General features: G+C 36.8%; 2 protein-coding genes across 3 annotated transcripts in view; one reads left to right on the top strand and one right to left on the bottom strand.

Annotated features, from left to right (window-relative positions):
* LOC123515219 (phytanoyl-CoA dioxygenase, peroxisomal-like) overlaps positions 1-5378 on the bottom strand; it is a 5411-nt gene extending 33 nt beyond the window's left edge. The window contains exons 1-6 of one of the 2 annotated variants that reach the window (XM_045273777.1): positions 5121-5378; positions 3994-4187; positions 3659-3835; positions 2828-3043; positions 2262-2545; positions 1-153 (exon numbers count right to left, since the gene is read on the bottom strand). The exon at positions 1-153 is cut by the window's left edge and continues 33 nt beyond it. In XM_045273777.1, the coding sequence (XP_045129712.1) occupies positions 2306-2545; positions 2828-3043; positions 3659-3835; positions 3994-4179 (819 nt within the window). In that variant the 5' untranslated portion in view covers positions 4180-4187; positions 5121-5378 and the 3' untranslated portion in view covers positions 1-153; positions 2262-2305. Of the gene's footprint in view, positions 154-1013; positions 2546-2827; positions 3044-3658; positions 3836-3993; positions 4188-5120 lie in introns of those variants that run through there. The other variant, XM_045273776.1, reaches the window with a different exon arrangement.
* A 330-nt stretch (positions 5379-5708) lies between these two features.
* On the top strand, positions 5709-16864 carry LOC123515218 (protein FAM114A2-like). The gene is made up of 10 exons (XM_045273775.1): positions 5709-5868; positions 6739-7909; positions 8114-8372; positions 8632-8768; positions 8911-9039; positions 10246-10488; positions 12690-12800; positions 13063-13259; positions 13762-13885; positions 14515-16864. Exons 2-10 carry the CDS (start codon positions 6743-6745, stop codon positions 14608-14610), a joined length of 2463 nt encoding a protein of 820 aa, XP_045129710.1. The 5' UTR covers positions 5709-5868; positions 6739-6742; the 3' UTR covers positions 14611-16864.
* The last annotated feature ends 372 nt before the right edge of the window (positions 16865-17236 follow it).

Below are 17236 nucleotides of genomic sequence, written 5' to 3' on the forward strand. Positions count from 1 at the left end.
ACATCCACAATTTAACTAAAACATAATTATGATTTACTGTGAAATATGACCAAACCTTACCTCCTTATAAGTTTCACTGCAGCTTCCATCACCACAGCTTGTCCCAGAGGTGAAGCTTTGTGCCTCAGCAATTAGCCAAAGGTTCCTCTGCACCTGAAATCAACACAACAGAGCAAACTGAGAGCAAATTTAACACACCTAAATTTCTTTTGTTATTCACCGATTTATGTTCAGTGATTTTATCAATGTATTTCATCAACCTTACCCATTTATCTATTTTCTTTGTATAAAAATTTAGTATCTATCTTGTTTACATTAATTTATATTTCTTTTTAGTTTTAATTAGTCTTATTTATCGTATTTATTCTTTTTTCAATATACATTTTTCATGGAGAATAAAATCAGCACAACTTGCGCATGCTCTTTGTAGATTCTGAAGCAAAGTACCATTCCATCCCAAACATTGCTACAATAAACCACCCATTGGTAGTTTGCTCTCTCATGTATTGGAAAATTACCATTATGCACTGCTCACATAGTTTCAAGGTCCTTTAATATATCAATGAAGTTTGTCATTTTATATCTGAAATGCTTTAGTGATTACATTGCCTTTCCTCAAACACTTTAGACTTTCTTAGATTCTCAACCAAATGATCTTGAATGATCTTGAAACAGCCCACATACATCTACCAAAAACTGACACTCCTCATACTTAGACACTCATTGCTCTTTTGCCATCGTTCATTTCTTTAATGTCTCTACCAGGTCATTTACTCTGTACCATTACACATCCTTATACAACTTATCAGCAACTAGTTGAGCCTTCTTCCTAAGCATTGAAGCTATTATGACCCTTTTCACCAGTTGTTGTTTGACAATTGGAGACACTAAAAAATATGGATGTTAGCTATCAATTGTATTTCTTACTTCCTAACCACCACCTGCCTTCATCTGGCTGATAATGAAAGGTTTCACTAAAATTCAGAACTTTCAAAGATAAGCAAAGATAAGCACATATTTCAGTAATGCATTATTTGAAAAGTACACTTTTATTTTCATTTGAACAGTACCATTTGTACTCCAGATATAAAAAAAAAAGAAAAGAAAAATCAATTAATCAAATAATCTGATACTCATGGGTCTTTTTAAGGTATTATATCTAATACACTACTGATGCCAATGTTACTAACCAATTATATACATGGAAATTGACTGAGCTTAGATAACAACTACATAAATTCTGGTATGCATGTCAACTTCCTACCAAGATATACTTAGTAATTGCTACATGCCATTGTTACTGTTGACTTATTAAAGCATTATGGCAAAATAAGGAACAAAATCACCTCATCATGGCAGTCAGGATATTACAAGTGACAATTAAGAGAGGTCACGAGGAGCTGGGACATTTGATGCAGCACCATTGAGGCTGTACAGTAATGACACTGTAAGTCTGATATAGAAAAAAAATAAATAAATAATAATATCAACAAACATGAATAGAATAACAACATAGTGACAATAATGACAGTAATAACAACTAACTATATCAATTTTTTCTTCATTTTGTACTTAGTGGTAATCCTCAACTCTAGGTGTGTCGCACGTCTTACAGGCATTAGTAGCTAAAGTGTTTACCAGCAATATTCAGAGTGATCCTGCTTCCCAGAACAGACTAAGGAAGGAGTCAGCACTCCAAATATGAGTCCAACAACTACACAGATTGTTTGTGTGTATAAGTGTGTGTTAGGAAATGTGCAGATAATACAAGACTATCATATCACCCTTCAAACTAAAAGGTAAATGAAAGAATGCAATGCAGTCTTATAGCTTACATGGCAAACACAATTATAATGGACTCTCAACTAATCAAATATGTAAACCCAAACTTAAATGAGACTTTTCTCTGTCTATATTTTACAATTTTCTAGAAACTTATTCATTAAGTATATCAAGTAATTTACAACGGTGAAAACTACCAAATATAAATCTTTTATAAAATACATAACTTTACATTTATTAGATGGGTCCTTAATTATATAAAAGGTATTTCATACAAATTTGTATCACAAAGTTGATTCAAATATTTAGCTAGTTAGCAAATTACTAGCCATGCCTCAAGTACAAGTACATCATTCTTTCAAGATACTTGTTTTGAAAAACCCAGTCGTTCCAAAAAAACAAATCAAATAAACTCTAAATAAACAACAGAGGAAGATTTAACAGCTCTACCTAAATAGCTGAAAACTGTACTTACTTACAAACAATATTCAATAAAGCTTCAAGTCAGGACACCTTGCAGGGATCACATTCCACTCTGTGCTGCTATTTGCTCTTCCATGAACTTTCGGTGTCTCTTCTTGATGTCTGCTTCCCTGGTGAAGCACCGTCCTCGCAGCACCATCCCCTGGCAGTCTGACAGGTGCATCACAGCCAGGGGCACATCATCTCCTGACATCAACTGCATCAAGTGCATGCGACGAACACGGTCAGATGAGGTGTTGTAGTAGGAGCCATGGATCAGGAGGTAGGAAAACACCACAACCTGGAAAACAAAATTCAGATGAAGCAGACTGTGTGGAGGGTGTGGGTGGCTCACTGTTTCTTTATTTGACATGCATCAGCTTCCTCTACAGTTAGAAAAATTCATATCCATAAATCAAGTGACTGAAAAAGGTACAGTAAATGGTCAGTACGAAACATGCTTAAGCAACTCGTAGGTCTGCCAAATTTTTATCTCTTAATCTCTTGCATAACAGTGCTGGGATGATATCTTTTTTTAGTTTTTATTTGTATACTAGCAAAGACAAAAAGACACAAGACCAACCTGTCCCTTCTTCAAGGTCAGAGGTGTGGCCTTCTCAATTGGAAACTTTTCCTGGTTTAAGTAGTGATAGCTAGTAACATTACTGACGTCCTCCTGTGGACCCAGCTTGTGGGAGCCGGGGTACACACACAGCCCACCATTGCCGGGATCAGAGGCATCCAGACTTATAAACACTGCTATCATGGAATCATTCTTGAAGGGAAAATAGTGGTAGTCCTGTTAAACAAATAAATATAATTAATCATAGATTATTCAATAAATATATATAAATACATATGCCAAAATTATTTTTCTTGAAAATTACTGCACAGTAAAACTACATTCTTTCTTAATCAGAGATATGACTACACACAGGAGGCATTATGCATCTACCTCAACAGTCCAAACCAGCCTACAGTATATGTCTTTTCACTGATGTACGGAAAAAATATATCTGGTGTCTCAAAAAATAAATCTATAAATAAATAAATGAATAAATAAATCACAATGATGACAATCTTCACTGGAATATAGTCTCCATGCTCCTTTGTGTTGACCTTCATAGATGCCCTACTCCTTACAAAAAAAAAAAAAAAAAAACTTCCATCAACATCATGAACCCATGCACTTGATCAACACATCTTCAAAGCATCCCAAAAACCTCCACTTCATCTTTGAAGTGGCAGGGGTTTGGAAGTCTCAAGCACTACTATTTCAAGAAATTGTGGGAAGCTTTTCTTTTTTTTTTCTTTTTTGTCAACACAACCCTTTTTGTCTTTATCAATATGAAATAAACTAGCATATATTATAAATGTAGCAAAGAAAGAAGAAAAAAGTCAGTGTTTTGAGCACCTGATGCATGGGGAAAGGAGAGCCAGTGTTTGGGGGCTTTGAGTGGGCCTTGGTGTGGTGGAGGAGGATATTGGGTGTCTCCATGATATCCTCACAAGCATCCAGCATCTTCTCATTCAGCAGAAGGCGTGTGAATGCAGCAGAGTACATCTGAAGTCCATGAATGGACTTCACTTCCTGATGAGAGGACATAACATATACAGTATGGGATTCGGTAGCCATACAAAAAGATCTTTTTGTAATTTGAATTAAATTAATTTAGCAAGTTAATCTAAATTACCAATACAAAAAAGTTAGTTCAAGATGTTAATGAGACAAAACAGCAAAATAATTACATTCTTCTTCTCGTCTGTTTTCCAGTTGCCTTGCCACGTAGCTTCCAAGTTTGCTCCATCCTTGGCTTCAAAGATTCGGTCAAAGTCTTCACTCAGTTCCGATATTTCTTCATCAGTAAGAATATCCAGCACAATGTAGCCATTGTCATCATAGAACTTTTTCTGCTCGGTGGTTAAAAACTTCATGATTTTATCTGCAATGACATTAGATGTATTTGAAACTATATATACCATTTCAATTTTCCCCTGGCTATGACATTACTATAGCAATTTGTCTACCTACTTATAACAATATGTATCTATTCAAACTGGTGTATGTAAATTACATAAACTTCACTGACATGTCCCTGTGGTCTATACTAAATAATTTACTACCACTTACAGTATCTGAAGCTCACATTTCTATCACAGACACATCATGAACCCATCAGCCCTGTGTAGGTGATGTGAAACACACCCCCAGCAAACTCTTAAGCCAGAATTCCATCCTTCTGAACCTTGATCATATTTGGACTAATTCTTAGGAAACAACCAATCTCTTAGCTTCTCTCATATCATAATGCAAACAGCTAACCAGAGGAGTGAAGCCCTACATGCTAGGTTAGGTTAGTGTCCTTGGGAAGGGTCATGGACAGGGAGGGGCACACACCCATAGTCAGGTCAGGTATAGTTAGGTTAGGTTAGAATTTTCACACTTTTCAAAACATGGCATCTCGTCCTTGGACTTTTATTACTATTGAAAGTGGCCTCTCCCCCCTATCCGGTGGAATCCATTTTTTTACTATGTCCTTGAGTCCTTTCAAGACAGAGGAGAGAAAGATAGGATGTATAATATCCAGCTGCAATTTTAGCAGTTTGTTTAGCATAATTTGTTTGTCTTGGTGTTTTCTTAAAAAGGTATTTTCTCCTTAGATTTTTGTGGTATCCTATTCTATCATTAATTTGCCCTCACGTGGGGCCTTGGTAGATCCATGCCACTGCTGGGGAGGCATATCAAGGTATTACAAATGGAACGCAGTAGGGCGCGGCTGCACGCCCGGCTGATGTGGTGTGTGCACTGATTGTTGCTGAAGGGAGACAATACTCCACACTCACATATAAATGTTTCTGAACCACCAAACAATTACCTTTGAGAGCAGAGTCCTTCCGTGTTGCCTCGACCGTGAACTGACTGACTATCGTGTCCACAGTTTATCTTAGCCTGTTACCATGCCATTAGCTCAAGGTTACTGTGCTGCTGACGTGACGGAACATGATAGCTTGTCCAACGAAGGGCGGCATCATCTGTTGTTTTTTATCTAAAACAGAGACAAACATCCCACACCCTCTTCAAACCTACAGCTTGGCCCCTCTCCCTCCCTGTGACGTGAATGGACAGGTGGTGTCAGATAGCCCCTCTGCTGCTAAGTGCTACCTGTGTTGTCTACTGATGCTGGTTCAAGAGTGAATAATCATGTACTCGTATCACTCTGAAGAAGGAGAGTTTGTCACGCTATGATTCTGGCTAATGTGCAGCATGATTCTGCTTCAATTTAACTTTTACGATTAAATAAATAAGTATAAATCAGTCATTCTTTAAAATTGGTTGGGAAATAAGTTATACATGTGATTGATTTTACGGTTAGAGGAGAACACATATACATAGCGATGAATACAGTGATATAGAACAACTGTCTGTCAAATAGCTTTAGTGTGAAAGTCTCCCCGTTACAAAGAGCAAAGCCTCCCCAGCCAGCGAGCCAAACACTGGGTGGGAGTGACGTGGGTGACGTGTGCTGCTCATCTGGGGAAAGTTGCCACTCTAACCACGCTTGAGTCACGCTCCTAACACGTCATACAACTTTAGCTTCAGAAAGGAGGACCTGCTACCACACTGTGAGTTTTGGTGGCCAGGGTGTGAAGTGATAACATACTGCCATTTGTTTCCAGAGAAGCTTTCACCACCACAGTGACTGGTGTGGCCAGCCTTCATATGCTGCTCTCATCACGCTCTCTTTTTATTTATTATTTTTTTCTTTCTTTTTATTTATGTAGGGAACCACATGCGTCTCTTACTGATGGATGAAGCTGTTTTCCTTGTGTGTGTGTGTGTGTGTGTGTGTAGGTTAGATTAATATATTTTGATGATTTTTTTTTTTTCCATCATCTCAAGGCAATTTCAGGTGGAAAAGAAACCTGAAGCAAACTTATCCTGTGTTGTAATCTTGCATGGCTGACCTCATCACCCAGCAGGATAACTGGCTCAGCTATGGCCTCTAACCCTGTGTAGCCTCTAACCTCTTATGTAGGTTCCTGCCAATCCAGGCACGTCTTCCTTGCTTCACTCTGAGTGGTAGCAGGACAAAACTAAGCCTTTAAGTGAACCTTCGGTGGAAACTTGCAATTGGTGGCCTTTATAATGGTGGCACATGATTAGCACAAGCCTCGACTGACACAGTGACAAATACAGTAAACCCTGTATAAATCAGATCAATTCAGGGCAACCACTTGTCAGAATATCCAAAGATCAGATTTATCTGACTTATCCTGCTGTACGCACATGTACGGATATTTTTATCTTACACAATTAAAATTAACAGTGTAGAATTCACATGCTTAGGTAAAACTTTTATGAAAATCATCATTATTATTATTATTATTGTTATTATCATAATTATTATTATTATTATTATTATTTTTATTATTGTTATTATATGTATTTTCTTTCCAAATAGTAATGATTCCTTATATGTCAATTTATTTCAGAACAATGTCTTCAGAAAGTGAAGATGAATTTCAGTCTGCGGACGAGGGATCAGACTTAGAGGATCTGGAATGTAACTTAAAGAGAACTTTGCTTCAGCAACACCAGCCTGTGCATGCTGCTCCTTGTGAGAGAGTGTGTGAAGCAGAGGAAGATGCAGCTCAGAATGAAGCATCAAAGAAAGTCCCCAGCACCAGCACTTCAGATGCAGAAGATGATGTGGATACTAATAAGAATAGGGAAGATACCAGTGAGAGAACTCAAATAAATAAAGAATCTGATTTGTTAGGCATAAGTGAAGATGAAAGTAGTTCTATGTCTGTGTCATGCACTAAGGATGATGAAAGTATAAAAGAAACACCTGTACAGCAGCTGGAAGTTGGTAGATGTATTAAAGATAATGATACTCAGGAAATTTGTGAAAAGAGTTATTCATGTGTAGAAGAACTCAGAAAAGGATTTACAGCTGAAAAGTTAGAAAAGAGTGACAAGTTTCAAACAGAGGAGCTTAAAAGTGATAAACAAAATTATGAAGTGCAATCAGAAGAATTAATTGAGGACTCAGAAGAAAAGTCTGAAGATGTGAAATGCAAGCAAAAAGTGTCATCACAAACAGCTTTATCAGAAAACCTAAAGACAGAATGCATAGCTGATGAGGTTGAGCCCCTTATATCAAACTCAGAGCCCTTACCAGAAAACAAAGGTGATGAGCCCTTACCAGAAAACAAAGGTGATGAGGTTGAGCCCCTTACATCAAACACAGAGCCCTTACCAGGTGATGAGGTTGAGCCCCTTACATCAAACACAAACCCCTTACCAGAAAACAAAGGTGATGAGGTAGAGCCCCTTGCATCAAACTCAAAGCCCAAGCCAGTTAGACAATCCAAAATAGGTATGAAAAAGCCAAGAGAGAAGCTTGGAGAACGTCTTGGTACAAGAAAGCTTGGTACGAAAGTAGCTAACAAATCCATAGATGGCATTTCTTCTGATTCCTTGAAGTATAAGGAAGAGGACAGAAATACATCAACAAACAAAAGTAGATCCCCACTGACGGCCAAAACTGTGGAGAAGAACAGGGAAAAGGAAGATGAAAAAATGAAGAAAAGGCAGCAGTGGGTGGAACAGCAAGAAAGGTGGAATCAAGCCCTGAACCTTGACAAAGATAAGAAAGAGGTCAGTATTGTATAGAATAGCCACTTGTGTTTGCTCAAGTGTTAAACTGTAACTGAACAAAATATCAAGGTATGAGTATTAATTGGAATTTATTAAAATTATCATTGAAGGATTGGAAGGTGTTTTTGTTATGTTGAATTTCTAGACTACAAAGTACAAATGATTCATGCTGGAGAACTGTGGAATTGTGTGTATCTGTGACAGGCTTCTGGGAATGATGATGGCTGGTCTGCACCATGGGGAGGCTGGGGTGGCACCCTTCTCTCTGCCGCCTCCACCTTTACCAGGGAGGTGGGACGAGGAGTGGGCACTGTCATGGAGACTGTGGAAAGCAGTATTGGTGTTCCCAGCCCTGAGGTCATGGCTGAAGAAGTATGCAAGTCAGAACATCTCAAAACAGCTTTAGAGGAAAAAACAACATCTCAGAGCCTTGGGGAGGGCAAACAGACTGAGAGTGAGAAACGTGAGTGCATTCATTACTTTCATCATTCTTGAATTTTTTGAAAATCATAAACCATTGTTGTGGGTCAATTCTATTCTAATATTTAATGAAAGAGACACTATCTAAGCAGTTTGGGTGTTCTAAAACCAGATGATTGTAATATTTATGAATGGAATGAACTTCAACTTTATTGCAAGCATTGTTACAGAATATTGATATAAAAATTTAATTGAATAATAATCATAAATTTGAAATGCACAGTTTCATTGATTATTTACAGAAACAAACAGTAAAGAAGACAGTGTGGGTGGTGACAAGTCAGGAAGTCAAGTAGAGGCAAGCTATGGACTGGGAGGCTTCTCTTTGGGCTCCTTAGTCTCGGGTGTCTCTGGGGCACTGGAGACAGCCAGCTCCAAGGTAATGTTTGGAGCAAGTCATCGGTACATTCAAGGACATGTGAGAGTAGTACAATGCAGCATTCTAGTTATAATTGATGAACAGCCTTTACATAATGTTCCATGATGTGCTCAATGTGATGTACACAGTGAGTTTGTGGCAGGTGTTGATGGGAGGACTGGACACCCTTGAGGTAATAGGACGCAAGGCCATGGACGTCATCCAGGAAGGAGACCCCGGTCTTCATAAGAAAAGAGCTTTTCTTTCTAATAAGAAACCTAACTTGTCTCAGGTAATGATAGTTTATTAAGCACACTAATATTTCTTGTCTCTCCTGATTTTCATTCTCATTTATATTCATAGCTTAGAATTATGTGAGTACAGTACAAAATTTTATATATATATATATATATATATATATATATATATATATATATATATATATATATATATATATATATATATATATATATATATATATATATATATATATATATATATATATATATATATATATATATATATAAATCTGCTGCGAGACCATTAGTTTCAGGACCTTATCTATTATGCACTTGTTGTGTGTAGGTTTATTTTCAAGATTAAATGTATACTTCTTGCATAAAATATGTTGTACTTGGCCCATACCATCTGTGCCACTTGTAAAGTGCTAAAGTGTATGTTGTTACCCAAGACTTTTTCTCTTTAATTTCACTGACTCATATGTAATTAATCCCTCATTTTTATCTGTATACATTCATGAAAACAACACAGGGGTGTGGTGGATCATGTTCACTATGAGTTAGTATGATATTATCTTTTGCATTTAATCATGAAAACAAAGATGCTGCAATATCATGCATACCATTCTATACTTCGTCTGTGATACGTTTAAACAGCTTGTGATCTTGTTTTTGAAGAGCAAGAGTCTTGATTATGGCTTAATGTTAGCTGAAAGAAACAGTTGTGATATAGTGCTGCATCATGTCCCAACATAGGGCAGCCTGCACCATTGATCAATTAGGATCAACTTTTTTGCTCTCATTTCAATCAACAATTGTCTGTTTTGCACTGTCCTTTCTGATTATAAACACCTGATGTTCCTCAATGAATTTGCCTTAATTAATCTGGTGTGCTTTCTGCTATAAAGGAAGGACAATTTTAATACCTTCTCAAATTAACTTTATGAACTCATTCTTGTGTAATTAGTTATTGTATACACTCCTCTTTACTTTCCACTTGCTTTCTAGATTGATACATCAGGTGCCTGCATCATGACAAGAGGGAAAGCTTCTTGACATATAGAGTAGCTCAGTGCCATGAAATTTGCTCTGGTTTAAATGATAATTCTCAAAAGTTTCAATTTGATGTGAAATTGTATCAGGCATTTTTTAATAGTATCCTTAGACTTTATTTTGTACATATATTACAGGAATAAGGTTGCAATGCTAAAGAAAAATACTGAAGTAAAACATCACAGGAAACTTTTTTTTTGTTGTAGATGTTGCAAGAAGCACGACAGAGAGCTATGCAGGAAGAGAAAGATGGTATAGTTGGGGGAGGAAATAACAAGAATTTGCAGAAACCCTCCTTTGAGCAAGCCTGGGAAGCTACAGAGGGACCTGTGCACCTTGAGGCATTGTCCTTAGTGGCTAAGCAGTGCCAGACCAAGCGGACCTCCATGGCAGCAACACTCCCACATTATGTTCAGGAAAAGCTTCTCAGAGAAAATACTGTCATTAAGGTATATAACACTGTACACCGTACCTTCAAATATGTATGTAGACTACAAGCAGTTATAATAGGAAAATGTCAAGAATGTTACATATGTTTACTTACTGTGGTTTATTTAGTTATTGTTGTGGTGGTTTTAGGAATGTTTTGAGAGGGTTTTGGCGCACCGTTGGTGGCTTGTGTGGGCTGCGCGCAGGTAGAGGGCAGAGCTGTGAGGGAGTTGGTGGAGGGTGGTGTTGTTGTTGGGACGCTTTGTCGTCACCGGTATATTTTTGTTGTTTGCTCTCGTTTTACTCGGTTTGTCGTCTTGTTCGTGCTCTTGTTGTTGCACTTGTACTACAAGCTATCTAGGCATTCATTATGGCTGCGTCCAAAATAACAATGGACATGATAAAGCCATTTACTGGTGAGGGTGATGTAGTGTCATGGTTGAAGAAAGTTACTTTGGTGGCCAAGTTGCAAAAGATTACTGATGTGGCCAGTTTCATACCATTGTATTTGGAGGGTGACGCATTGGCGTTGTACTTGGAGTTAACCGATGCGGAGCAAACGGATGCAAAGATTCTTCAAGAGAAGTTACGAGTAGCGTTCACTGATGATGCCTTTACCTCGTTTGCAAAATTGGTTCAGAAGCGGTGGACAGGGGAGCCTGTCGATGTCTATGCAAACAAAATTAGGAGATTGGCAGGGTTGGGTCAATTTACAGGTGAAGGATTGGCAAATATTATTAAATTAACATATGTGAATGGGTTTCCCAATCATGTAGGAGTTTCTTTGCAGCAATTACCCAATGTTCTGAAACTTGAGATGGGGGATTTAATTAGTCGAGCTAGAATCCTGACAGCCAAGCCGCAAGTGGAGTTATCTGCTGTGACCAGGGAGTTTAAGGAGACAGTAAGAGGGCCTAGACTGGTAAATACTGCCAATCAATTTTCAGGTAAATGTTTCCATTGTTCAGGCCCACACATGATCAGAGATTGTAAAGAACAGGTGAAGTGTTTTAGGTGTGGAAAACTTGGACATGTCGCTAGCAGGTGCCAAGAACATATTTCGGAAAACTAGAAAGGAGTGATTTCAGCGCCGGAAGTTGCTCTGTCATTGGAAAGGCGCGTTGTATAGGTTGTTTACCTATTGTCAATGTAGTAATAGGTGGGGTAGTTGGGAGAGCATTAATAGATACTGGTTGTACTACAACTGTAGTTTGTTCAAAGTTTGTTCGAAGCAGTAATGGTGAAGCTCGTGTTTGTGCTTTTGATGGCCGGCTAGTAACGTGCCGAACTGTGACTGGTCTTGAGTTGGTGTTTGAAGATAAAGTAGTTATTGTTTATAGGGCGCTGGTGTTAGATCAGCTGGTTGTTGATGTGGATGTGGTTGTCGGAGTTGATGTTATTGACCAGATGGGCGGAGTTACCATTGGTTGGGGTACAATTAAATTTGGAGACTCCAAAGTTCATGTCAAAGGTCAGCCAGCTGTGGCTGTAGTGCAAGGAGATGAGCAGCCTGCTAATAAAGTTGACGAGTCTTTTAACGGTGACAGTGTTCTAGAAATAAATGACACTGATTTTCATGCTAAGTTTGATGGGCAGCATTGGACGATAAAATGGACATGGAAGTCTGAGCATCCTGTTCAACTCAAGAATAGAGTGTCATGCTACGACAAAAATATGGCAAGCGAAAAGCAGTTGGAGCTTGAGAAGGAAGTAGATAGATGGATAGATAGCTATCTTTAGAGATAGCTGGCGTTATATAGATGAGTGTGAGTGTGATTGTCACCAAGATTAGCTCAGTTGGGGTTAAGTCCAGTTGTAGGGAGTGTTCATGAGGGTGTAGGTTATGTGGCAGTCATATGTAGAACTCTTGGTGATGCTGCATATCATTAAAATATTCCTATTTGACTTAAATTTAAGGTTTTCATGCACCTCTGAGGCCTCCTTTGACAGCTTATTGTTAGTGAGTCTGATGTGGGTAGCTGTAGTAGTGTGAGGTGGCAGGTAGTGTCAAGATTTCTGGCGTAAGTATAAACCCCATTAACTGGGCTTGCTGGGGTCACAACCATCCCAGTGAATCTCCCAACTGCTCTCTGCTGAGTTGTTTGACTGCTGCCTTGTAGGACACTATCATGGCCATCACTGTGAGGGATTTCTGATAGAGATGGATGAATTATTTTTTGCTTAATATGGATGAAAATTGGCATGTTGTCCTCCATAACAGACCACTTGTGAACTGGATGAGCTTGAGCAACTGGAGGAAGATGTGACAGAGGTAGTGTCGGGTGTTGTGACCAAGATGGGTCTACAACTGCATCCAAAGAAATTGATTGAGGTAAGCTTTCTGACATAGTGTGAATTTAGTTTTGCATTTATGAATTTTGTGCTTGGAATTTATATTCTTCCAATAAACATATGACTAAAATTTTTTCCTCAAGTTATCTACATGTATTTACTCTTTCTTTTCAAAACTTTCCTTTAAAAATGGATGATCTATGTTTTATCCATCAGCAGGTACAGTAACTCTATTCCTGTGTCTTTTTATATTTATTGATTTATTTTTCCATTATTATTATTATGTAGCTACCTTTTTTCAGGCATGGTCCTTAGTGCAAGAAAAAGCAGCTTTTGTCCAAGAGGTTGGACTTGAAGAAACAGGTGAGGGTGAAGGTGTGCTGTTTAGTGCCATGGCCCAGCTAGTGGCACAACTCTGTGCCTTGGCTCACAAGGGAGGGGAACTGGCCCTCATTACTCCAGATGCTGATCCCCTTGATTTAGCTTCCCACTTTAAAGAGTGAGTAATGGTTTCTTATGGTAAGCCTCCAGTACTATGGTTCTTAGTGTATACTTACATGTAAAACTTTAAATTACCTTTGCATTGAAATTCATAAGATTACATTAATAAAAGATATGTTGTCATGAATGTAACTTAATTAGGTAACAAAAATTGATAGTTAATTGGTAAGAAAATAATATTCCATTAGAGTACCTGCCAACAGCCAGTATGCCTCTGTGTCACAAGTTTCTAGGTTGCATGTGTCTGGAGGACATTTTACTTCACTTTGTTATGTGTTATTATCTATCTCATTTCTTGTAATGTTTATTGGTGAGATGAAGCTCTTCTAACATAAAGGATTGTGATAACCTTCTTATAAACCTTATGTGCAGTTTTGAGCATGTTTGTTCAGCAGACAGTATTTCATGATGTGTATGTGGTGGCATTGCTTCAAAGTATTAAGCTAGTTACATGGCTTACTGTACAAACTTTAACTGTGTGTCTCTCACCCTTTGTACAGGCTGGCACAGGTTGTGTCTTGTGGCCTTGAGAAAGTGGCTGACCAGGTGTGTGGAGCCATTACCTCTGAAGGATCCCCTGTTGATTCCCAAGTCAGCAATACCATTACAAACATTTATTTGCAGGTAAGATTCTATGAGTAAAATATATAAAGTTTGGCTGATGTAGTAGAAGTCTGTTGCTTAGTTACTTTACTTTGACTTCAGTATCATCTTTACACTATATAGCTATGATACTAATATGTATCTAAGATACTAATATGTATCTGAGGGAGGCTAGGCTTGTATGCCATTGCCTCCTGAACAAAATTAAACAAAGGTGAGTGAAAGATACCATGTCTGCATACTAATTTAATTTCCTACTCTGGTCTCAGCCACATCCTTAAGATGGAAACATCATGTCTTCCTGTGTGATACCATTTATTTGATATTGTATTTTAAATGTAAAAAAAAAATAAAAAAAAAAAAAAATATATATATATATATATATATATATATATATATATATATATATATATATATATATATATATATATATATATATATATATTGTCTCATTGTAGCATTATGAATTTCTTATTTAGAATTGTGTAATGCACAAGACTAATTTCTTTCATATGAAGAAAACCATAATGATAGTATTACTGTTGATATAACTTCTATGAATTGATATAGAAAGATCTCAAGAAGTTAGTGTAAACCAGTTATGATACATTAAATTAAGTTAAAAGTAACTTTTTTTCTATGTCAATCAGGCAGCAAATGGCAACAACTACATTCAGGAGAGTCTGGTGTTATTGGCATCAGTATTACAATACAGCAATACCAAGTCAGCTGCATCTCACCTCTAATGATTACAGTCTTCTGGTCTGCTAACACATGACAAAGGTCTGTTTGGTGTTTTGTTATGAGGGTAAGCATGGTGCTTCGAAGTATTAAGCTAGTTACATGAATGTGTGGCTAGATATGTTAAGGTGAAATTTTGTATGGTCCTCCATTTTCTAGAACTGAAAATGGCCCTAATATCAAAAGAGCTATGGAACCTCAGTGCTGTAACTTAATTAATTCCTCAATGCCAATTGAATCTAAGATATTCAGATGCCAAAACTATATTTCCCATAGAAATCAATGTGAAACAGATTAAGCCATTCCTGGAACCAAATAGAGTGTTACCTTGAGTTACAAGTGTTCTGACTTCCCAGAAATTTGAGATGAGAATTGTTGCTCGGTTAGTGTTTTGCTTTGATTTGCAAGCCAAAATTTGAGTTGCTAGCTAGATCCAGGTATGCTGCCGCTGTTTGACACAGTGAACATCCAGCATCCACCTCCAACACATACTGTTCACTTCTCCCCCAATCCATTATGGAAGCATTTCTCGTTTTGTGATAGCCTTTTGTGCAATCATTTAGCCAGATTTCTTTTATCTGACCACGGGTCCTAAACAAGTGACATCATTTAATGATGCATGCCTAACCCACTTCCAAAACATTCTGAAAGAGAGCAAGAAACAAACCTCCATGGACAGCTATTTTGTGAAATGCTCTGCAGGTGAAAAGAAGAAAGTGTGGTGAAAAGGGTAAAAATTAATGAAGTAAAAAAATTTTAGTAATTAAGCTCAGCAATAAAGTTTAGCACTAAGTTAAGTTCAGCAATTAAGTAAGTAATGGTGAACAAAAGTAACTGAAAAGCATGAAATTAGATTAACTTCTCCCATCTCCTCCACCTATCTCCTCCACTCACCACCTCTCTCAGCATCTTCTGTTATGTCAAGTCGTCTGATGTTCAACTTAATTATACTTTTATAAAACCAGTTTATTTATTTACTTTATCTTTTGTTGTTTTATTATGTTTTTATACAATATTTGTTATTTATAATTACATTTTTCTTACCCGAAAACATGTATAAAAAATGGGATATTTTTGGGGGGTTGCTGGAACAGATTAATGGCATTTCAGTAATTTCAATTGGGAAAATTGATTGAGTTATGAGCAAATTGAGATACAGCTCCATCACGGAATGAGTTAAACTCACATCTCGAGGTGCTGTTGTACTGTAATTGCCTTTTAAAACTTTTACATCAGTAGTTTGTCCATAAAATCATACACAAAAACTGAGGATATGAGATGAAAATATTAGGGATTGTTTTCATCATATGAACACAAAAATTTGATGATATAAGAATCAGTTTGGGGTTTATAAAGAAAGCTGCTAAAAGACAGTACACAAGACTACGTGTGTCAGTCCTACAATAAAACATACATATCTATGATGATGTCATCCCTATCAGAAATCTTTGCCTAAGACTCTCTATTAATTCAACACAAACAACCTCATTGTGTAATTTAGGTTTTCACTGGCAGTCTTGAAACTTATAAACTTAAAAATAAGTTAATTTGAAATTATATGACTATGTAATGAAACATACTATCTATGAGGAAGCCTTATCTTTGCAACGGGCAGTGATAGAGACAGTAATAAACTAATGGAATAAAACATGAGAAATTAGATTAACTGTAGGTGAATGTATTGAGAGTGCAGCCAGTCATGAGAGACATCACATTGTCTTGGTGTCTATTGAACACCTTCACTGAAATAAGTGTACATAGTAATTTTAGATAGAGAAGTTCACACTGGACATTATGAATTGTTCTTTCATGATTTATATTTTAGGTTAACTTGTGAATAATTCATTCAAAATCTATTTCTGTATTTCAAAATAATACATTTTTGGTCTTCTAGTTTTAAGACATCAGAATTGTGCACTGCTTGTAATTTCAAGAAATCCATTGCAGCCGTAATAAAGTACTAGTATACATTGTACTACATGATATAATAATTTGAAATGTATGTATGAAATTATCTTAAGCAAAGTATTTTTCATATTTAGATGCATATTTTTTTTATTTAAGAGGTTTTACGTATGATATATTGCATTGTTTTGCTAATGCATACATGTAACGGTTCTCTTGTCCTGGAGTGGGCTTTGCAGTATTCAGAATCATTAATCTTTGATGAGGGTAAACTTGTTATATATACATATACCATATATAAATTGTTAACATTCATAACCTGTACAAAGTATAAATACATCATTTTTTTTTTTATGTGTTGTTTCATTCTACAAACCCACTTTGATACATCTGCTATTTGAATTGATAGATTTGATTGAAAATTCTGCAGGAAAAGTGGTTGAATTTGGAAATCAAGAAAATATTAAAATTATCGTCTGAATGACTGATGCTCTAGATCTAAAAAAGGAAGTTCTCTTGAAACTGTGAGAATCCATTTTTGTGAAGATATGTCTAGCTTAACTCCCAAAAATTTCAATGATAATATTGTTTCTTCATAATCACACTATTTAATAGCAAAAATTATGTGTTCAGTTTTTAGAGGCAAAAAAAAAATGTAGCTTGCATGCAGTTTGTTCTCACATCTTTCTAATAATAAAGGTTTGTGTTTAATCTTTCAATGGGACC

Source organism: Portunus trituberculatus, chromosome 38, assembly GCF_017591435.1.
Source record: "Portunus trituberculatus isolate SZX2019 chromosome 38, ASM1759143v1, whole genome shotgun sequence".
Taxonomy (NCBI): Eukaryota; Metazoa; Arthropoda; class Malacostraca; order Decapoda; family Portunidae; genus Portunus; species Portunus trituberculatus.